The sequence below is a fragment of the Lissotriton helveticus genome, chromosome 7, assembly GCF_964261635.1.
Source record: "Lissotriton helveticus chromosome 7, aLisHel1.1, whole genome shotgun sequence".
NCBI classification, from domain to species: Eukaryota; Metazoa; Chordata; class Amphibia; order Caudata; family Salamandridae; genus Lissotriton; species Lissotriton helveticus.
In genome coordinates this window covers 360,036,687-360,060,791 of record NC_136068.1, presented here as the reverse complement: position 1 = coordinate 360,060,791, position 24,105 = coordinate 360,036,687, and the positions used below count along the sequence as shown (strand labels likewise).

Below are 24,105 nucleotides of genomic sequence, written 5' to 3'. Positions count from 1 at the left end.
TGGCTATATGCAAATTAGTCTGTCCCTGGCCCAGTGCATCATGGGAACAGGGCAGACCAAACTACCAAGCCAATTCTTCACCAGAAAGGAGACAAGCTACCGGGGACATCACCACCCCTTGTTGTAAATAATTTTGTCCACCCTAAGCGTGGAAGGGTATACTCAGATGTGAGTCCCTTGCTCATTGCACCATCAGGATTCAAGCAAGCCGGGCCGAAGACGGCTGAAATGCCAGAAACCGGTCCCCGGAAGCTTGTTTCCTTCCCAGTGTAAGAATTGGCTTTTGTAGTCTGGTCTGCCCTGTTCCCATGATGCACTGGGCCAGGGACAGACTAATTTGCATACAGCCAGGTTCTGAAACTGGGATGGTGCAATGAGCTAAAAAACGGTGTTGGATCTAGCACTGATCTCTTGACTGGGTGAGAGTATTCTGATTAATTCAGAGACTCTGTCCATCACCACCCCTTGTTGTAAATAATTTTGTCCACCCTAAGCGTGGAAGGGTATACTCAGATGTGAGTCCCTTGCTCATTGCACCATCAGGATTCAAGCAAGCCGGGCCGAAGACGGCTGAAATGCCAGAAACCGGTCCCCGGAAGCTTGTTTCCTTCCCAGTGTAAGAATTGGCTTTTGTAGTCTGGTCTGCCCTGTTCCCATGATGCACTGGGCCAGGGACAGACTAATTTGCATACAGCCAGGTTCTGAAACTGGGATGGTGCAATGAGCTAAAAAACGGTGTTGGATCTAGCCCTGATCTCTTGACTGGGTGAGAGTATTCTGATTAATTCAGAGACTCTGTCCATCACCACCCCTTGTTGTAAATAATTTTGTCCACCCTAAGCGTGGAAGGGTATACTCAGATGTGAGTCCCTTGCTCATTGCACCATCAGGATTCAAGCAAGCCGGGCCGAAGACGGCTGAAATGCCAGAAACCGGTCCCCGGAAGCTTGTTTCCTTCCCAGTGTAAGAATTGGCTTTTGTAGTCTGGTCTGCCCTGTTCCCATGATGCACTGGGCCAGGGACAGACTAATTTGCATACAGCCAGGTTCTGAAACTGGGATGGTGCAATGAGCTAAAAAACGGTGTTGGATCTAGCCCTGATCTCTTGACTGGGTGAGAGTATTCTGATTAATTCAGAGACTCTGTCCATCACCACCCCTTGTTGTAAATAATTTTGTCCACCCTAAGCGTGGAAGGGTATACTCAGATGTGAGTCCCTTGCTCATTGCACCATCAGGATTCAAGCAAGCCGGGCCGAAGACGGCTGAAATGCCAGAAACCGGTCCCCGGAAGCTTGTTTCCTTCCCAGTGTAAGAATTGGCTTTTGTAGTCTGGTCTGCCCTGTTTCCATGATGCACTGGGCCAGGGACAGACTAATTTGCATACAGCCAGGTTCTGAAACTGGGATGGTGCAATGAGCTAAAAAACGGTGTTGGATCTAGCCCTGATCTCTTGACTGGGTGAGAGTATTCTGATTAATTCAGAGACTCTGTCCATCACCACCCCTTGTTGTAAATAATTATGTCATAAACAGGCAGAAAAGAAATAGAAACAGCTCAAACATTCACCCAATGAGGTTCCTCAAAGATGTCTGCCCTACTTGAGTAGGCGCTCTGGAGTGTGAATCCAGACAGCAGTGTCTAGTAAAGGTACACACAGATCTCCAAGTAGCAGCTTTACATATTTCTAAAATGGAACATTTCTAAGAAGGGTGACTGTAGCAGCCTTTCCATGTGTGGAATGTGCTTTAGATCTACCAGGTAGGGGTTTCCTAGCCATCTGGTATGAAATAATTATACAAGAAACTATCGGTTTAGAAATGGATTGTTTGAAGAAGGTAAACTTTTGAGTGTTCTCATTACCATTGTGCCCACACAGGTAGCCTTACAAAGGTGTCTCAGACCTGCCACTGCAGCATATGCGCACAGTTTTTACTGCCATGTCGATCTGGCAAGTGCCCCCTCTTGCCAAGCCCTAACCTCCTCTTTTCCTACATGTAAGACACCCCTCAGGTAGGTCCAAGGCACCCCTGTGTGCAGGTTGCAGTGTGGAGGAAAGGTAGGACACGTACTGGTGTCTGTAACATGTCCTGATAGTGAAATACTGAGCAATTTGTTTTTTTTACTATTAATAGGCTATCTGTCCCATAGGTTAACATGGGAGTTTATTTGTAACATCTTACATGTATAACTTTTCATAGGGACACAATTTGGAAATAGAGTTTAGGCTATCTAAACTCAGAATTTAATAACACATCTTTTAGTAAAGATGTTTTTTAAATTGTGTGTTTGAAAATTTCACTTTTAAGAAAGTGGGCTTTTTCTTGTTTAGCCATTCTGTGTGCCTCTGCTGGTTTGTGTATTGACTGTGTGGTTTTGGTGTGACAGGGGCTGGGGTTGTGCATTCACTGTAGACAGCCATGAGTGGGGTTGAAGTGTGTCCTACCTTTCTTGGGTGTCTCATAGAGGGGCTGAATAGGCCTGGTCTGCATTTAGAGTGATGGGAGGAGTTTTCACTAGCACCTGAATAGGCAGTGTCTCCTCTGTACAATGCGGTCTTCACCTCCTGTAGTGATGCTGGGTCAGAGAGGACAGAACTGGTTTGGACTGAGCTGAGAGACTTTTTGCCAGTAGAGTACAAAGGAAAATGTGGTATTATAATTGGGGCCCAGACCCCAGAACTTTAGAATACTCCTGGACTCAAGAGAAACCTTTTCTAAAAGGAAAAGGAAAGTGATTGTGGGACATAGTTAGCCAATAGGCTGCAATGCAAAACATAGTAGAGAAAACTGGCACTGTGCCTTTAAGAACTTCACAATAGACCCTGTATCATCGTAACATTTTAGAGGCTCTTGGGTGAAAAACTGTTTAGAGCTGTAGTAGTCCCTGTCCAGGAAGCTTATGACTTTGATCAGGATTCCCCTGGAAGAGAACTAGGATCACAGGTGAGTAACCTTTCCTTCTCCTCCAGTGGATCCTCACCAATAGTCATAAGAATTGAATAGAATAGCAAGCCCATCCCACAAATAGGCGCACGTGAAATAATAAAAACAGCTACAACAATAATCCGAAAAGGTTCCTCGAAGAAGCCTGTCCTACTTGAGTAACCACTTGAGTCTGAATCTAGAAAGTAGTGTCTAGTAAAGGTATGAACAGGTCTCACAGTAGCAGCTTTACATATTTCAAAAAGGGAGCATTTCTAAGAAGAATTATACTTGATGCTTTTTCCCATGTGGAATGTGCTTTAGGTCTACCTGGTAGGGGGTCTTAGCTAGTTGGTATGAAAGACGTTTAACTACCCATCTAGAAAGTTATTGTTTTAAGGATGGTAAACATGTTCTTACTAGACCATAATTCAAGACACGATGGTCTGATTTTCGTATATCTTCAATTTTGTCTGGATAGAATTTCAGGACTCTTTACGGCAAGAGAATTTAGAGATTTCTCTGCTGATTTTAATTTATTAGGAACAAATGTAGGTAACAAAATGGGTTGGTTAACATGTAATTATGAAACCACCTTAGGAATAAAGCAGGGGTGAGTTCTCATTGCCACCCTATTATTATGGAATACTGTGTATGGTTCAATAGAGCACAATGCCTGAATTTCATTAACTCTGCGTGCTGAGGAAATAGTGACTAAGAAATCCAATTTCCATGTAAGATGTTGTAGCACAAGTTACTACTTGTGTAACGATATATCTGTAAGAGACATTCGTTAGTGATAGATTCTTTACCGTAGAATATCCCCAGGCGTCAGACTGGATCCGGAATTTTTTTGCGTAGCAGTACCCATGCACGTCGGTAGGCATCGTCCGCGGCTCCGCGTCCGTCGTCCGTGTCGTGATGACGTCGTCTGAGTACTTAGACGCCGCCTCCGTGTGCTGACGTCAGTTCTTATACACAGCTTTTCCGCGCCAGAAACGCAGAGCCATGATAAAAACCAACACTGGTGCCATGAAACTAGGGCCCTGAAAGGAGGTGACCTTAACCCTAGATAGGATGGGTGGGTCCGTAAGGAATCTATCACTAACTAATGTCTCTTACAGATATATTGTTACACAAGTAGTAACTTGGGCATCTGAAAGAGACAATTTAGTGATAGATTCCTTACCGTAGAATAGATACCCCAGCAATACCAACCCCGGTGGTGGGTCTGCGAACCAATAATCACACCAGAAAGTCCTGGAGGACGGAACGGCCAAAGAAGCCATCCCTCCGGACTTGGCTGTCCAGGCAGTAGTGTCTTGCGAACGTGTGCAGTGAGGCCCACGTAGTTGCCTGACAAATGTCCTGCAAGGGGACTCCCCGACCCAGGGCAGTGGTAGTCGCCGTGGCCCGAGTGGAATGGGCCCTCAGCCCAACAGGAGGTTCCTTTTTAGCCAAGGAGTAGCACGCCTGGATGCACAACACGATCCACCGAGAGATGGTCCGCTTGTGCACCGCCCGTCCCTTCTTAGCACCCACGTAACCAACAAAGAGTTGGTCATCCACCCGGAACTGGCGTGTGATTCAGATAGTATGAGAGCGCACGTTTTGGGTCCAGACGGTGGAGCCTCTCTTCCTCTTTCGAGGGATGCGGAGGCGGAAAGAAGGTGGGCAAGGTGATGGACTGCCCGATGTGGAAGGCTGTGACTGCCTTGGGCAGGAAAGAGGGTCTTGTCTGCAACACAACCTTGTCCTGATGGACAGAAAGGAAAGGAGGTTTAGAGGAAAGCGCCTGGAGCTCACTCACTCTTCTGGCAGAGGTGATGGCAACCAGGAAAGCAGTCTTAATTGTAAGAAGACGGAGAGGACAGTTATGAGGTGGCTCGAAAGGAGGGCACATCAGGTAGGTTAGAACCAGGTTCAAGTCCCACTGGGGCATCACGAAAGGAACAGGAGGGAACATATGAGTGATGCCCTTTAAGAGTCTGTTAACAATCGGGGACTTGAACAAAGAAGGCTGATCAGGTAGCCTTAAGAAGGCGGAAAGGGCAGAAAGGTAGCCCTTGATAGTGCCCAGAGCAGAGCCCTGCTGGGCAAGAGAAAGAAGGAAGAGGAGAACATCAGAAAGGGGGGCAGAGAGTGGATCCACAGCCTTTGCTGTGCACCATGCCACAAATCTGTTCCACCTGCAGGCTTATACCGACTTTGTGGAGGGACGCCTGGCTGCCAGAATCACATTACAAACTTCAGGAGGCACGTCAAATGGCCTCAACTGTCGCCGCTCAATCTCCAAGCATGGAGATGTAGACTGGACAGGTTCGGAGGAGGACCGTCCCCTGCTGCTGCGACAGAAGGTCCTCCTGAAGAGGCAGACGAATCGGGGGATCGACTGACATACTGAGTAGCTCTGGATACCAGTACCTTCGTGCTCAGTCTGGAGCCACAAGGATAACCTGGGCCCGGGCGCGCCTGATCTTCTTCAGCACTCTGGGCAGAAGTGGTATAGGCGGAAAGGTGTACTATAGAACGCAACTCCACTCGCGACGAAAAGCGTCTCCGAGCGAGTGCCGCCTTGGAAATTCCAACGTGCAGAACTGATGACATTGCGCGCTCTCTTCTGTGGCGAATAGATCTAACCAAGGCTCTCCCCACTGCTGAAAGAGGCCTTGCGCCACGTCTGAGTTCAGACGCCATTCGTGATCCATCATGCACCGACGGCTGAGTTCGTCCGCCCTGGCGTTCAGGGAACCTGCCAGGTGTTGAACCACCAGGGTCACGCCCTGATGTTCCAGCCACTACCAGAGGCGCAGAGCCTCCTGGCCTAGGGTCCACGACCCCACTCCACCCTGTTTGTTGCAGTACCACATGGCGGTGGTGTTGTACGTGAACACCTGCACTACACTCCCCCGGACAGAGGGGAGGAATGCCTTCACAAGTCGGATCGCCCGCAGCTCCAGAAGGTTGATATGGAGCTGGGACTCCGCCGGAGACCAGAGTCCTCTGATCTCCACCTCTCCCATGTGGCCTCCCCAATCCTGGAGGGACGCGTCCGTCACAACTACGTGCTCCGGTTGGGGTAGGGAGAGGGATCTGCCGCTGACCCAATAGCGGTCCGTGAGCCACCACTGCAATTGTCTTGCAGTGCCCTCCGAGATCAAGACATGGTCGGACAAGTTGCCCTGATGCTGGGCCCACTGAAACTTCAGGTCCCACTGCAGAGCCCGCATCCACCACCGGGCGTGATGCACTAGAAGGATGCAGGAGGCCATCAGCCCCAGAAGCCGCAGCGTCAACCTGACCGAGACTCGGGATAAAGGTTGAAAGATCGGAATCAGAGCCTGAATATCCCGAACCCGCTGTTTGGGAGGATAAACCTGAAACTGCGCCGAGTCTAGAACCGCTCCGACGAAGAGGAGCTTCTGAGAGGGACACATGTGTGACTTCGGCACATTGATGGAGAACCCCAGCAGGTCGGCCGTAGTCTGGAGATGGCTGACGACTGTCTGGGGCGAGCCCGCCTTCAACAACCAGTCGTCGAGGTAGGGGAAGACTGAAACCCCTAACCGGAGCAGATGAGCTGCGACCACCGCCATCACTTCCGTGAACACCCGTGGGGCGCTGGTAGGGCCGAAGGGGAGCACGGTAAACTGAAAGTGCTCGTGGCCTACCGTGAACCGCAGGTAACGCCGGTGGGCCGGCAGGACGGGGATTTGAAAATAAGCGTCCTGCAAGTCCAACGCTACCATCCAGTCTCCATGGTCTAGGGCAGCTAAGACCTGAGCCAATGTCAGCATCTTCAAGTTCTCCTTCCGGAGGAAGCCGTTGACGTTCCGTAGGTCCAAGATAGGGCGTAGGCCCCCTTTGCCCTTCTTGGGTACCAGAAAGTAGTGGGAGTAACAACCACACCCTACATCTGGCCCAGGAACGCGCTCGATGGCCCCCTTGGTCAAGAGGGTCGTAACTTCCTCTTGTAGAAGTCTCAAGTGATCCCCCGACACGTGGTGGTACTGCGGTGGCATGGCTGGAGGGGACGCCTCGAAGGGGAGGGAGTAGCCCCTTCGGACGATTTGCAGCACCCACCTGTCCGAAGTGACAGTGCGCCAGTGGTGGTGGTGATGGCGAACCCTGCCCCCCCACTGGCGTCACATGGGCCTGAAAGCACGGACTAGGAGGGTTTTGAGGCGGATGCTGCAGGTGTGGATTGGCCTCGCCGTTGTCCCCGACCGCCGCCACGGCAGTTTACACATCCGCCATCGCGCTGGATGGTAGTCTGCGGCCCGTGGCTGGCAGAACATGTGGGGGCGCCCCTTCCTTGGCCACGAAAGGAGCGAAAGACAGCCTTTTGCTGGCGAGGGGCCGAGAGGCACAAGGACTTGGCCGTAGCCCTGGAGTCCTTAAAGGGCTCAAGCGCATGGTCTGCCTTGTCGCCAAAGAGGCGACGGCCATCGAACGGCATGTCCATAAGTGTGCTCTAGACATCAGCCGAGAAGTTGGCAGACCTCAACCAGGCGCCGTCGGGTGGGTAGACAGAAAGCAAGGGTCGCTCGGAGCTGGGGGGTGGCGCCTGGCCACGTTCCTATCCACAGGCTGACAGAAGAACGTCTGATAGGGCCTCATTAAACGGCAGCAGAGGCTCGGCTGCGCTTGCCTGCGGTTTAAGGACCTCAGTGAGGAGGTTAGTCCTCACGGCCGCGACGGGGAGCTCAAGGCCCAAGGCCTTGGCCGCCCTCATCAGCACCACGCTATAGGCAGCCCCCTTCTCCGCAGCCACGCTAGGAGGGGAGACAAAACCAGTGTCGGGCGAAGTGTCCAGACCACTGGCATCCCAAGCTCTCCTGTCCAGTCCGTAGAATACTGACACTCACGTGCCAGAGGGTCCTCAGACCCCTCCCAGTCCCCCTCGTCACCCATCGCCTGGTACTCAGGCTCAAAGGATGGGGCCGGGTCATAGAAATAGAAATCTCCCATCGGGGTCGAGAGCGGCGCCGCTCCGACGCCGGACCCGAACGGAGGGCAGGACCAGGGACGACGCAGGTGAGGTTGTGAGGTCGACCGGCGGCGACCCGGATCCGGAACCGGATCCAGTGGGGCCCTGCGGCGTCGGGACCTAAGTCGCAGACGGCGCCGGGGCCGGAGCACCCATTCTTTAGCCCACCCTGCCACCCCAGTTCAGACATGGCCATATGCAAATCAGTCTGACCCTGTGCCTCATGGGAACAGTCCAGCCCGAACTGCCAAACTATGCCTTCCCTGGCTAAAGAACGGTGATGGATTAAACCCAGATCTGTTGACTGGGTGTGAGTGTTTGATTGTCCATTACCACCCCCTTTTGTACCGCTTTGTTCGCCATAAGTTATTATTATTATTATTATTATTATTAAGGAGTTTTATACCGCGCCTGGTTACCCTTGGGCATCCCCGCGCTTGGCATAAGTTGGCAGGGTATGCTCAGACGTGAGTCCCTTGCTCACTTTGCCACTGGATTCAAGCAAGCCTGGCTGAAGACGGCTGTAATGCCAGAAACCGGTCCTAGGAAGCTTAAATCCGGTCCAGGGAAGGCATGGCTTGGCAGTTGGGGCTGGACTGTTCCCATGAGGCACAGGGTCAGACTGATTTGCATATGGCCATGACTGAACTGGGGTGGCAGAGTGGGCTAAAGAACGGTGATGGATTAAACACAGATCTGTTGACTGGGTGTGAGTGTTTGATTGGTTCAGATGCTCCGTCTATTACCACCCCCTTTTGTATCACAAAAAGTCAAGCATCCTGATAAGAAGAGAATACATTTTTTGTCAGACAAAGATGTAACTACAATCTAGGTGCTAAAAAATGCTGAATGACTGCAAAAGAAAAGATTAAGGAAAGATATTCCAATATCTTTAATCCAAAAAGGCAGAGCTCAGACACTCAGAATCGTGATGGATTAAACCCAGATCTGTTGACTGGGTGTGAGTGTTTGATTGGTTCAGATGCTCCGTCCATTACCACCCCCTTTTGTACCGCTTTGTTCGCCAAATTTGGCAGGGTATGCTCAGATGTGAGTCCCTTGCTCACTTTGCCACTGGATTCAAGCAAGCCTGGTTGAAGACGGCTGTAATGCCAGAAACCGGTCCTAGGAAGCTTGAATCCGGTCCAGGGAAGGCATGGCTTGGCAGTTCGGGCTGGACTGTTCCCATGAGGCACAGGGTCAGACTGATTTGCATATGGCCATGTCTGAACTGGGGTGGCAGAGTGGGCTAAAGAACAGTGATGGATTAAACCCAGATCTGTTGACTGGGTGTGAGTGTTTGATTGGTTCAGATGCTCCGTCCATTACCACCCCCTTTTGTACCCATTTGTTCGCCATAAGTTGGCAGGGTATGCTCAGACGTGAGTCCCTTGCTCACTTTGCCACTGGATTCAAGCAAGCCTGGCTGAAGGCGGCTGTAATGCCAAAAACCGGTCCTAGGAAGCTTGAATCCGGTCCAGGGAAGGCATGGCTTGGAGGTTCGGGCTGGACTGTTCCCATGATGCACAGGATCAGACTGATTTGCATATGGCCATGTCTGAACTGGGATGGCAGAGTGGGCTAAAGAACGGTGTTGGATTAAACCCAGATTTGTTGACTGGGTGTGAGTGTTTGATTGGTTCAGATGCTTCGTCCATTACCACCCCCTTTTGTACCGCTTTGTTCGCCATAAGTTGGCAGGGTATGCTCAGACGTGAGTCCCTTGCTCACTTTGCCACTGGATTCAAGCAAGCCTGGCTGAAGACGGCTGTAATGCCAGAAACCGGTCCTAGGAAGCTTGAATCCGGTCCAGGGAAGGCATGGCTTGGCAGTTCAGGCTGGATTGTTCCCATGAGGCACAGGGTGAGACTGATTTGCATATGGCCATGTCTGAACTGGGGTGGCAGAGTGGGCTAAAGAACGGTGATGGATTAAACACAGATCTGTTGACTGGGTGTGAGTGTTTGATTGGTTCAGATGCTCCATCTATTACCACCCCCTTTTGTATCACAAAAAGTCAAGCATCCTGATAAGAAGAGATTCAATTTTTTGTCAGACAAAGATGTAACTACAATCTAGGTGCTGAAAAATGCTGAATGACTGCAAAAGAAAAGATTAAGGAAAGATATTCCAATATCTTTAATCCAAAAAGGCAGAGCTCAGACACTCAGAATCGTGTATCCAGGAACTGACCTAACTGTCATCTGTGAGGCATAAGGAGATACAGGGTGTATTGTGAAGTTTTTAAGGCACAGTGCCAGTTTTCTCTACTACGCATTGGATTAGAGCCCATTGGGTAACAATGTCACACATCCTTTTCATTTAAAAAAAAGGTTTGTGAAAGATTTTCAATGGTCACTTTTTAATTAGTGACTCAGTTCTAGGTAATTGGCATCTTTTTTAAGAAGAAAATTCAATAAAATCTGCCCACTTTTAGCCTTCTTTTAAGCTGCAAACATATATGTTGTACAACGTTTGTTCACATACATGTATAATTTTTTTTAAAGTGCTCCAGGATCTCCGTGTGTGGGTGGTTTTATTCAATGCTTATGACTTTGATGAGGATCTCCTGGAAGAGAAACGCAAGATACAAATTCCATGATCTCCATGAATCTGGGGTTGTCATGCATAATTTTCCCCATTTCCCAAGCATCTTGTGATGTACTCTCATTTTCTTGCAGTGTCACGAAAATCTCATTCAGAAGAGAGTACAAGCTTTGTTGGGGGTTGTGGGAGCTATCAAATCAATGTCATGGATGATTCCTGTATTTTTTTATTTTTATAAATGTTTTTATTAACAAAAAGAAACATTACATAACAATATGTGCGCGTCGGGTGAATCACATAGCATAGGGGTTTCGTCGCATTACAGGATACATTACAATAATAGCCACACTTAGGATAGAGGGGAGTCAGCCATTTCTGGCGCGGATACAGCAGCCGGTGGTTCACAAAGGTCACCCCTATATGTGTTCCAGAGTCCCCAGACCTTCCCCCATTTGCCCGGACAGCCTCTGGCAACATATACGCTCTTCTCACGCATCATGCACCAGTCCAAATCCTCGGACCACTTGGAGAGTTCCGGGGCTCGGGCGGCTCCCCACAATTGTGCAATATTACGCTTTGCTACCATACATGCCAACGTCACCCATTGCTTCTGGGAGGTGTTTAGATCAGTCAGCTCCCACACATTCAACAGACACCGACGGGCCTCCAAAGGAACCTCCATCCCCGTTACCTCAGTCAGAACCTCATGGATCTTAAGCCAATACACACTAACGTATTCACAATGCCACAGTATGTGGAGGAAGGTCCCCGGCTCACCACAACCTCTTCTACACTCACCACTCACTCCCCGCCCCATCATAACCAAACGTGGCCCGGTGATGTAGATCCGGTGCAGGATTTTTAATTGGACCAGTCTAAGCCTCATCTGGATGGCAACTACCTTTGGGGAGGAGACTGCTTCAACCCAATCTTCGTCTTCCAATACCATACCATCCTCACTCCACTTTTCACGTAACCTCTTCAAAGGATCATCTATATGATTGACAAGCTACCTATATATTAGGGAGATAGTTTTCTCAGGGAGGTGACTATCTAGCACTCGGTCTTCGAGAGGCGATGCCTCGGGGAGCACATCGCCCCTTGGGACACGAGCCATCAAAGCATGGCGGACCTGGCGGTAGCGGAAGTGCTCACTATCATTCAGTTCATATTTCGCTTTCAGTGATTCAAACGTGTGCATCTCCGTCCCATTCCAGACATCTTTCACCTGGGAGACCCCAATCAATTCCCATTTATCAAAACCTTTTGATTTCCACAAACTCCCCAACTGTTCGGAAGTTAAGCAATGGCGTGGCTAGTGTCAGTTTACCCTGCCAGCCCAAAGATTTATTCGCAGTGTGCCAAATTGTTACTGCATGGGCGGTTGGACCCGTCAAATGAAATCGTCCCCTCCTAGCGTACAGCGCTCTACCGATATCTCCCCCTGGTGCCTGTTCCCTATCCATAGCGTATCCCGGGTCCCCGGGAAGTCCATACACAATTTGATTGATAGCCAGTTGGGAAGCCCAATAATATTTCTTCAGATCAGGGAGTCCAATGCCTCCATCGTACCAGGGGAGGGTCAACTTCAGAAAGGAAATCCTTGGTCTCCCCTCCCACAGAAGCTCCCGCTGCAGTCCCTCTATTTCTTTAAAGTAAGACACGGGGACAGGGTCCATCGTGTTTTGCAGCGCGTATAGAAATCTAGGAAGGGACATCATTTTGAACAACGTCGCTCTGCCGAGCAATGAGAGTGGAAGGGCCCTCCAGCGCACCACATCGTTTTTCAATCGGCTCAGAGGGGAACCCAAATTACCTTCAAATCTAAGCTTTGCATCAAACGTTATGTATATGCCTAAGTAAGTAAATCCCACCTTTTCTATCTGGAGAGGACACGACTGTGGGACCGCCGGTGGCTCCCCAGACAAGACAAAGAGTACCGATTTCGACCAATTGATCAAGAACCCAGAGTATCTGCCAAAAATCGCCAGTACGTCCAAAAAACACTTCAACGATGCTCTGGGCCTGGTGAGGTAGAGCATGATATCATCTGCGTAGAGTGAGATCTTGTCCTCCCACTCCTGCGTCCATCTCAGGCCACGTATCGTTAGGTCCCACCGGACCCAAGCCGCCAAAGGCTCCAGCGCCAGTGCAAAGAGTAGTGGGGACAAGGGACACCCCTGTCTCGTGCCTCTCTGCAATGAAAAGTCAGCTGATTTACGGTTGTTGACCGTCACTCTTGCCAAGGGCTTGGCATAGAGGAGTCTCACCCATCCCACGAATTGTTCTCCGAAACCCAACTTTGCCAGCACCGCGAACAAATAAGACCACTCAACGCGATCAAACGCCATCGTAGCATCAAGTGACACCAGGGCTGCGGGCTCCCCCAAGGTCGACGAGCGACCAAGGATGCCATGTAGCCGGCGCAAATTAAGCGCAGTGTTACGTCGCGGCATAAAACCCGACTGATCCGGATGTATCAAGGTGGAGACCACTTTAACCAACCTTACCGCCAGCAATTTGGCGAGGACTTTAGGTTTGGCGTTAAGGAGGGAGATGGGCCTATAAGAGGAGCAAAGTGTCTTGGGCTTACCGGGCTTATGAATGACAACTATGTTAGCGACCCGTTGGTCATAGGGGAGTTCGCCCTTTTCTCTGCTCTCCAGAAACATCACGCGCAAATGGGGCGCGAGTCTCTGGGCATGCAGTTTGTACAGCTCGATTGGTATCCCATTTGGGCCGGAGGCTTTACCGGACTTCGTGCCTCTTATAGCCTGCGCTACTTCATCATCAGTAAACGGGGAGTCTAAATACAGTCTATCGTCATCAGACAAAGTAGGCATAGCGATATCTTTAATCATATCTCTATTTTCGTCCTCGGTGTAAGAGGCCGCCGAGGTGTATACCTCTTTGTAATACGTTGCGAACTCCTCCGCCACTTCCTGTGGATCAGTAACACTGCGCGTGTCGCCAATGGACAGCTCAGGCACCAATCTTGATGCTCTTTCCCCCTTCTCGAGCCAGGCTATCAATTTACCCGCTTTATCACCTTGTTCATAAATCCTACTTTGTATTTCGTTGTATTGTGCAACTGCCTTGTCTCGTACCATACTCTTATACTCATCTTGACGGAGTTTCAAGCGGTGGAGGCCTTTCTGATTCGGCGATTCCGACACTTCCCTCTCTAAGGACATCACCTCAGTCTCCAATCTAACAATATCTGCCTGATGTTTCCTTTTATTTCTCGCGACTAGGGACAGAACCTCACCTCTAATAACAGTTTTGTAGGCCTCCCAAATTATCCCTGGAGAGCTAACACTGCCGATGCTTTCACTAAAATATTGGTCCGAGAGGCGTATAATTTCTTTTTTAACACAGGGGTCTTTAAGATACCACGCGTTAATGGGGGTAACTTTACCCGCTGGTGGACCACCGCAATCCAACCGCAACCACACAGGGGAATGATCAGATATACCCCTGCTCATGTATCCAGACTCCCTGATGTTCACTGCTTCCGAGGCAGGTATAAGAATATAATCTAACCTTGACAAGCTACTATGCGCTGCAGAGACATGACTGAATTGTTTCTGTGTAGGGTGTCGTGTCCTTCAACTATCTACCAGACCCAAGGTGTTCAGAAATTCAGGGAGCCACCGCTGGGACTGAAGGAGAGTCTTCCCGGGTTGCCTATCCAGTTCTCCATCTAAGACTGCATTGAAGTCCCCTCCTACAACTAAGGGGCCCAGGGGGAGCGTGAGAAAGACAGCGCCCAGGTCACGGAAGGCATCAGATTGCAGACCAGGCGGCACATATGTCGACAAGAAAGTAACAGTCCTAACCTCCAACTGACCGGATACACCCACATATCTGCCCCTCTGGTCCACCCACGACGATCGAATCTCAAAAGGGAAGGAGTTTTTAAGCAATATACCAACACCCCTCGAACCTGTGGTAAACCCCGCATGCGCCACCAATTTATATCCTCCCCTGTGCAGTGCCATACATCTGTTGCCAATCAGATGTGTTTCTTGCAATAACACCACATCCAGAGAGTGCCTTCGTATGAACTGATTCACCATCCCCCGCTTGATTCTGTCACCCAGTCCATTGACATTCCAGCTCAGTATCCTCATCCCCATTCCTTTTGTTTCTTGCGACATTTACCCAATTCCTCTGACCAAAAACACCCGACGCGAATATACACAACTATTCAATGACTGCAGTGAAATTAAAAGAACACCAAAAACAGTAACCTCCAACCCCCAACCCCACCCCCCCACCCTGCACCCCTGCATCAGGCCTGAGCCCCACCCCAACTCGCAGTGTGCCTGTCGCCCCCCCACTATCCTAGAAAACTAAAGGTAGTAACGAGAAGGAGCCTGAAGCCCAGCCCCCCTCCCCCTCCTCATTATTATTCCCGATGCACCCAATCTGCCGAGCCCCATTGAGCATCACACTTGTCCACTACCTAAGTCCATGAATAAAACACCCTTGACGGCAACACCCTCCTCATCCCTGTCCATCTTCCTCCGCTGCGTGTTGGTGTTCTTCGGGATGTTCCGCGGCAACACTGTCCGCCCAGTCTGCTGCCACCTCCGGGTTATCGAAGAACCAGGCCTTACCATCCGCTTCCACTCGAAGTTTGCCGGAAAGAGCATCGAGTACCTCAGTCCCTTGTCCCTTAGAGTCCTCTTCACCGGAAGGAAACTTCGTCTCATTTTCTGCACTGCCTGCGTAAAGTCCGGAAAGAAGGAAAGCGTAGTGTTCTAATAACGCAGCGGGCCCGTAGAGCGGGACGACTGCAGGATCGCATCTCTGTCGCGGTAGTTTAGCACCCTGGCGATCATCGGCCGGGGAGGTGCTCCTGGTTTTGCCTGGCCTCTTGGCACCCTGTGTGCCCATTATATTGTGAAGAAGTTACTGAGGCCCCTTGGCTTCAGATAGTTGAGCACTATGTCCTCCACAAAAAGATCAGGTGTTTGGCCCTCCGCTTTCTCCGGTACACCAAGAATGCGCACGTTGTTTCGCCGATTGCGCCCTTCGTAATCGTCCAGATTCCTGCGAGTATCTTCCCGCGCCGCTTGCAGATGCCGTACTTCCCTTTGTAACTCCGCCACGTCATTCACCAGGCTAGACGTTGTAATGTCCAGGGCCTTGACCTTTTCACTGGTTTTGGCGTGGTCAGTCCTCAGTAGATTAACTTCCAACTTCACGGAATCCAATTTGGCGTCAAGTGCGTCCATTTTACCGACCATGGCGGTCTGGATGTTGTTTATCGCCGCCATGAGATCTGTCCTCGTCGGCTCGTCTGGTTCGGTTAGCGGGCTCTCTCCAGTCGGCAGGGTCTGCCTCTGCTCCAAGGGCGACCCCTTGGACTGAACATATCGATCTATCTTGTGGGTCTGTACATTTTTCGACCCTCGCCCTGATTACGATGTATGTTTCTCGGCATCCGGGTTCGACGCCATTGTGCTGTTCACACCTCGACCAGCGAACCCCTTAGTACCACAGGGCACCACAGTATCTCCACCACCGACTCTCAAGCCCAGCACAGAGGGCCGCGGTCGAGTATCGTCGCCAGATGTCGATCCAAGCGCAACAAATCCTCAGCGGGTGAGTTTCGGTTTCGGTTGTGGGTCGCAACTTCCGGTTGAACCAGCCGCTGTTGTTCAACTTGAGTCCGGGTGCGCAAATCACCGTGGTCCCGGGATGAGATAGGGTGTAGGCCTCCAGACTCATGACGGCGTTACGATGGGTAGGAATGCTCGATTCAATCCCAGATTTCACCAGGGTGATCAGCGTCTTTTCCCCTTACCGATTGAAGGGTTCGGGTAACCGGATTAATTCAGGATAGGCTCGACGGAGGGACGGAGGCTCCGGAGTTAAGCCGTCACGTGGCCATCTTGGTCACGCGCTTGGCTCCTCCCCTGATTCCTGTATTTTATCTTTAACTGTTTATCAGTGGTACTGTTGAAAAAGCAGAAGCAAATATAATTTACTATAAGGGTAAGATTCCCGTTGGGCATCCTTTGTGATCACTAAGAGGCAACGTTGTGACATTCTTTATTTTTGCTAATAAGGAAAAAAAAATCATTTCTGGGGTTCTCCATTTGTCAAACAGTTGTCTTATGGTGAACTGATCTAATCCCCTTTGCACAGAGTTTGTCAGCATGGTAGGTCAGTCATATTGTTTTCTAAGCCTTTTGCATGCTTAGCTGTGAACTCCATTCCATGTGCAATAGACAATGTCACATTAAATTATACATTTTTTTAAATGTTTTGATATAGTGCTTCATACTGCACTTCTGTAGTTTCTAAACTCTATAAACAACAGGTTTCAGTTTTAAACAATTTAAAGATACTCAATTTAATAACCGTAGTAGAATAAAAGGCTGGATTACAATTAAGTTTGCTGAAAATCGTGATATACAGATCACAGGAGAGGAAAGGGGGAGCATTAACTCAATCAGCAATGTTTCATGCTTCTATTTGGGTTCAAATAAGAGACACACTTGATTACTTCAATTGTACAACTGACCTGTCCCACGTTGAACGACAATGTAATTGCATAGTAAAAGTTTGAGTTGGCACTGCCTGCATAAATCCAGAGGTGCCACAGGACCGGGAAGAGCAGGGAACACACAATCAGCATACAGGAGACTATAAAGATATTTCGTAGAACTGTCAAAAGAAAGGAATGAGGATTAAAAGGTGAAAACATAGCAAAACCTGTATCTGCTGCCAGTCTTTGATGTACCAAAATAAATTGTGGTGGGTTCTGAAGGGCCAGATCCACGCCAAATTTTCAAGCCATGCACACAGCGTAAATGTACACACAATTAATCTGAATGGCAATAATTTAGTTAGAAAGTGGTTATCAAGAAAACCTAGACGGAATCCAACCATCCCAAAAGCCCCTTATATAAGGAGACATGTGGAAATACAAAAAACGAGATAGATACATGGCTGCCATAAACAAACTATTTACTTACTTTCGGTAGCGCCTTTTCTGGTAGAGACTCTACCCAACTACAGACTGCTCACCTTGTGACTATCCTCAGTCGCCAGACTGGATCTGGAATATTTTTAACTGCAATTTGCTTGCACGTCGGTAGGAGGTGTCATGACTGGGGTGAGTGTTTGAAAGGTTTCAGCACTCTGTCCAGCATCTTTTTGTGTTGCTATTTTCACCCTAAGTGGCCAGGGTATGCCCAGGTGTGGATCCCTTGCTCACTGTGGCACTGGATTCAAGCTAGCCCGGCTGATGTGGGGTGATACCCAGAACCCAGTCCTAGGATGCTTGTTTCCACTCCAGGGAGGACCTGGCTTGGCAGTCGACCTGGCTTGGCAGTGGGAGCAGGGTCAAGACTGATTTGCATATGGCTGGGTCCAAACTGGGGTGGCACGTTGAGCAAAAGAACAATGGATTAAACCCAGATCTATGACTGGGGGTGAGTGTTTGAAACGTTTCACCACTATGTCCATCATCTTGTTGTGTTACTATGATAACATCGAGGACACAAAATATGCGCCACCGCAGCATGCTGACATCAGTTTCTTTCAGATCTCTGTCGCCGCAGTCGGATGCGAATCCCACAGAAATCAGATATGCCAGCCAGCTGATCTCTACATTGAGACCTTATTAATGGGCCATATGAGTCCATTCCACTGAACACGGAGGAAGGAGGATTGGTGAGGAATCTTCGGTTAGGTACAGTCACCACCAGAAAAAGCATTACTGAAAGTAAATTCTAACTGCAGATTCCTTAGCTTGGGAATGGATAACAAAGCAATATCTCCCCAGTTGGTGGGTTTGTGAAATAGCTCAGACCGAAAAATCCTGAAGTAAAGATTGGGCAAAAAGCCTGTCTTGCTGGACCTGGTTATCCAGGCAGTAGTGAAGGGATGCACACGTGGTAGTCTGGCAGCAGCCTGTGCTCAAATTGAATGAGTGTGCAAGCCTTCTGGGGGCTGTTTCTTGACCAGCTCATGGCAGAGCTTGATACATAAACACATCCATCGAGACATGGTTCTTTTGTGTACCGCTTTCCCTCTCTTTGCTCCTGAGAAGACAGCAAAAAGCTGATTGCCCAGCCCGTGGTCTCTTTTGCAAACAATGTAAAAACGAAGGGCTCTCCTAGGCTCAAGGCGGTGGTGCTGCACTTCCTCCTTGGAGGGATGAGTCGGGGTGTAAAAAGTTGGTAAAGTGATGGATTGCCCTATGTCAAAGGGCGTGACTACCTTCGGCAGAAATGCTGCTTTTGTTTGGAAGACCAGTTGGTCCAGAAAGAAAGCCATGTATGGTTGTTGAAAGGACAAGGCTTGAAGCCCACTCACTGGCTAAGCAGAGATAATGACAAGGAGGAACACCTTATATTCAGCAGCTATAGAGAACAGCTATGCATTGTTTCGAAGGACAAGCACATCGGAAAGGTGAGAACCAAACTAAGGTCCCATTGTAGCATCACAAAAGGTGTTGGCGGGAACATACTGACCAGACCCTTTAAGAAATGAATCACAACAGGTGATCTAAAAAGGGAAGGCTGATCAGGTAACTGTAGAAAGGCAGAAAGATAACATTTAACTGTAGCCACAGCAAAATAAAACATTAGACTGGCAGATAATATTGCCTATAAAGTCTGAATTTCACGGGTGAAACACCAGACCACAAACCTCGGCCAGTATCCTGCATATATAGTTTTGAAGGAAGGAGGCCTTGATACCAGGATGATACCCACTACTTTGGGAGGAAGATCAAAGCCAGCAACTGCCACCACTTTAGCTCCATGTATGGAGGTGTAGGTTGCGCAGGCTTGGGTGTAGGACCTTGCCCTGGTGCCCACAGGAGAGGTCCCGAAAGCACGGATATATGCTTAAGGAAAAAAGTTCTGAGTATCACACGATCCTCAACCAATCTGCAGCCACCAGAAATACTCGGGCCCAGTCTTTCCTGATCTTTTTCAGCACCCAGGGCAGAAGAGGCGGGGCAGAAGGCATACAGGAGTCCCGAGTCCCCCAATCCAGACAGATGCCATCTCCGGGCAAGAATTGTTTTGGAAACTCCAACGTGCAAAGGTTTGGTCACTGCAAGTTCTCTGTGGTGGCCGATAGATCGAGCCAGGGTTCTCCCCATTTCTTGAAGATGCCCTGCATCACCTCCGAGTAGAACTGCCATTTGATCCACTAGGCAACATTGGCTGACCTAGTTCACCCTAGCGTTTAAAGATACTGTCTGGTGCTATGTAACCAGATACCCTGAGTGCTCAGCTGCTTCTAGGGTCATAGAGCCTCCTGGCACAGGGCTCATAATCCCATGACACCCTGATTGTTGCAATACTACATTGTGGTCATGTTGTTCATGAGAACCTGTACCTGTTCCCCTCTGATGCATGGAAGGAACGACTTCAATGCCAAGCAAAACCCTCACAACTCCAGCAAGTTGATGGGGTTCCATCAGGATATAAGATTTTACATTTTGATCGAGCCAACAAAACTGGAGGTGGCTTAGCTATCATATACAAAAATATACATAAAGTCACTATTTTAGAACAAAGGTATAGCCCAAAACTTGAAATGATGATTTTTAAAATTGCGTCGCCAGACCACACCTCTTGGAAAGGTGCCTTAGTTTACCGCCCGCCAGGATCTGATCCTGATTTTGCTCTCTCCCTTTTGGAGTTACTAGCCCCCCATTTTAAATCCAAAGAGGACTTTATTCTCCTAGGAGATTTTAATGTGCACATGGACAACCCGGTACACCCTGAAACGATTTCATTAATCGCGGATCTTTCTACTCTGGGATTAAAAGTACAGAATAGCGGTGCTACACACATAGGGGGTCACACTCTGGACTCACTTTTTTCCAACTGTACCAAAGTAAGATGCTTACCTGCTAAAGAAATTCAATGGTCAGATCACTTTCTGATAGAATTCATATTAGCGGGCGAGACCAAATTACTAAATAAAGTGTCACTCCCGCCAATTTTGCGTAGACAGTGGCACAAAGTGTCAGTGGAGAAGCTGCTGGAAAGCTGGAAACAACCAACTTTCTCAGATGAGGACTCAGCGGATACTGCACTGGACAGACTCAATGACTCACTTAAGCAAGCCATTGACACTCTGGCCCCACTAAAGCTACATAAGCAATACCCATCCTCCAAACCAGAAATCTGGTATACACAGGAACTTAGAACAGAGAAGCAGAAATGCAGACGAGTGGAAAAAGCATGGAGGAAAATTAGAAATGAGGAGAAGAAGAAATTATATCTTTAGGCCCAGTCCACCTACTACAAAAACATAAAACAAGCCAGGAAAAACAGTCTCACCCAACAACTCACAGAGGCAGATAATTGTCCAAGAGAGCTGTTTAAAATACTACAGAGCTTTGTTAAACCCACAGCCAGTGAAAGCCCCGATGAATTCTCCCAGATCCTCTGTGATGAGATCTCAGTGTTTTTTGAAAATAAAATTAAACTTATTTATGATAAGATAACGGCCTCCAGTGGCACTGGGAATAAGAACTCTCTCCCCTATAATTCTCCCAAACAAAATATAAATCAATTATTATCCTTCCCGCCTATCTGTGATACAGATCTTCCCCCCTCATTAGCCATATAAAATCTGGGTCCCCCAATGACTTCCTTCCTGCCAAAATGGTCGCCCCTCTGTTCTCCCTCTTGGGACCTTCCATTCAGTCTGTAATGAACATCTCACTGGCAGAAGGACAGGACCCAATGGAATGGAAGAAAGCGGTGGTGAACCCAATAAGGAAAAAAGCGGCTTCCCCATGGACAGATCTCACGAACCTCCGGCCCATCTCCCTCCTGCCGTTTATCAGCAAGATGACCGAGAAGCACGTGAACACCTATCTATCTAAACATATCGAAGCAACGGAGGGCCTGGACTACTCCCAATCTGAGTTCAGGCCCAACCACAGCACCGAATCAGCCCTCCTAGCAGTGACCAATAACATCAGGATGACGCTGGACGGAGGAGGGTCTATGATTCTGGTGCTGTTGGATCTATCCGCTGCCTTCGATACGGTGTCACACGAGGTGCTTCTCGGTCGTCTGAGGGATGTGGGATTAGGGGGTGTGGCTCTGTCCTGGGTGGAGAGCTTTCTCTCGGGCCGCTCTCAAGAAGTCAGATTGGGCTCCCATAAATCCATCTCTAGGGAGCTCACCAAGGGAGTGCCACAGGGCTCTTGCCTAAGCCCCACATTATTTAATGTGTACGTGGCCCCCCTGGCTGACTTAGTGAGATCCTTTGGGTTCACCCCGGTATCATATGCCGATGACACCCAACTTCTGTTCCCTTTTAAAACCTTCAAGCCTGCACTATTAAAATCTTTTGCAGACGGAATGAGGGCAGTGTCTGAGTGGATGGCTAAGAACTGTTTACAGTGTAACGTAGGAAAAACGGAAGTAATGTTGTTTGGGGAGGCAGTGACACTATGGTCCCCCGAGTGGTGGCCCTTGGAATTGGGACCCGTTCCCAGCCCTAAACAGACTTGTCAAAAACTTGGGGGTGCTATTCGATCAAGCACTAACACTGAAAGAACATGTCAACCAAGTGGCTGGCACCTGTTTTCGTGCCATTGGATTGCTGAGACGGGTTTTCCCATACCTACCTGAGAGTCACAGGAAGACACTGGTCCAGGCGTTAGTTATCAGCAGATTGGACTATTGCAATGGTCTTCTTTTATCAGCTAATGAAGAACAGATCAACAAATTGCAAATAGTCCAAAATACTGCGGCGAGGCTTGTCCTTCACGTACCACCTAGGACTCCCTCCCGCCCCCTGCTGACTAAACTACACTGGCTCCCAATGCGGCAACGCATTAAGTTTAAAATCCTATGTACCATCCACAAATGTCTGTCAGGTAGTGGTCCCAAGTTTCTGACGAAAGTCTTCTCCCCCTATGTTCCCGGACGATCTTTACGCTCCAGTAACCAACAGCTAATACAGGTACCCAGGATCAAAAAATCTAGACAGGGAGGCCGTGCACTGGCCCATACTGGACCTGCTCTCTGGAATTCACTGCCCTACACACTGAGACAAATCACGAATCACCTAGCCTTCCGCAAATCTCTTAAAACCTACCTATTTTTGAATATCTAAACCTTATTCATAGCCTAAACTGCTTCCTCTGACCATGGATTAGCATGATTTAAATTCTTCCTTGGCAAAAGCGCGGAGATACCCCTCCGGGGGTTTATTCAGGCGCTATATAAGAATATAAAATAAAATAAAAATAAATAAAATAGAGATGAATCTCTGCCAGAGACCAGAGTCCTCTAATTTCCGGCTCTCTCAGATGACATCCCCAAACGAGCAGGGATGAATCTGTGTAATGACCGTTAGCTTTAGGTTGGGTAGGGAGAGGGGTGCCAACTATTCAATTGGGATCCCGCTTTTGCAGTCTCCTTCGACACCTGGATGGAATCTGACAAGTTCCCTTGGTGTTGAATCTCACTGCAGAGCTTGCATGTGCTACCTGGTATAGTCCACAAGCAGGATGCCGGAGGCCAAGAGACCAAGAAGACTTAGCGCTGCTCTCACTGAGACCCAGGTCAAAGGTGAAACATTGGATCATAGCTCGATCATAGCTCGAATGTCCTGGACTCATTGAGGAGGCGGGACGACTCGGAAAAGCAGCGCATCTAGGATGATTCCCATGAAGTGGAGCTGGTTTGAAGGAGTCAGGAGTGACTTCAGCACATTGAAGCGCTCAGTGTTGTCAATACGTCAGCTGCGGTCTGGAGGTGGTTTATGACTGTTTGAACAGAGCATACTTACAATAACCCGTCATTGAGGTATGGGCAGACTGGTATTCCCAACCTCCAAAGAGGAGTTGCAAACAGCACTGTTAGATTTTGGGGTCTCTAGTTGGCAGAGGTAGGTACCTTTGACCAAATAGGGACCCTTGCGTCTAGTCAGGGTAAGGGGCTACACTCCTAAATAACCCCTGCTCACCCCCTTGGTAGCTTGGCACGAGCAGGCAGGCTTATTGTGGCCGAGCACTTTGCCAGGGCCGGTTGTGGTTCCCAGTCCGGCCCTGATGGTAAATGCAACGCTTTACGTTCACTGTACCATAGGATGCGTAATGCGAGACAAACAAAAGAGTTGCAGGAAAGGTGATGCGTTGGTTCTTTACACACAAGAAGGAGTGAAACCTTGGCCCCCAGAGCTCTGGTTGCGCCCGAGAAACTGTTCTCTTGTGCTCGGCGTCAGCGCGGATGTGTGTAGTTCGAGTTTGGAACCTCCCCCCGCCTCTCTTCCGCAGTGGAAGCAGGCAGCCGTGGAGCTAGGGCACGGCCGCAGGGCGGCGGCCTGCGGGCTCCTCAGAGGAGGTGTAGGAGGTGAGAGGGGAGAAGGGGGGGTGAGGATTCACCCTATCTTTACTAGATCTCGCTCTACGGAACATACAGAGCCTGAAGGAAGCGTCGTGGGAGAGGAGGCGAAGGAGAAGGTGAAGGAGACCGCTTGCGAACCCCCCGCAGCATCTGGCAACAAAACACTAAGCAGTAAGGAGGGGGGGGCGGGCTGGCGGTTCGAAGGGCGCAGAGAAGCGGAAGCCCCAGAATCTTCTTAGTGGCACTCCTGGAAAATGAGGGGCTAAGGGCAGAAGGAGGGGGAAGGGCTC

General features: G+C 49.3%; 1 protein-coding gene across 1 annotated transcript in view; it reads right to left on the bottom strand.

Moving 5' to 3' along the window:
* Positions 1–24,105, bottom strand: part of PIGU (phosphatidylinositol glycan anchor biosynthesis class U) — a 142,896-nt gene that overhangs the window by 5,378 nt on the left and 113,413 nt on the right. Inside the window, exon 11 of the mRNA XM_078652172.1 lies at positions 16,999–17,141. Within this exon, the coding sequence (XP_078508298.1) occupies positions 16,999–17,141 (143 nt within the window). The remainder of the gene's footprint in view (positions 1–16,998; positions 17,142–24,105) is intronic.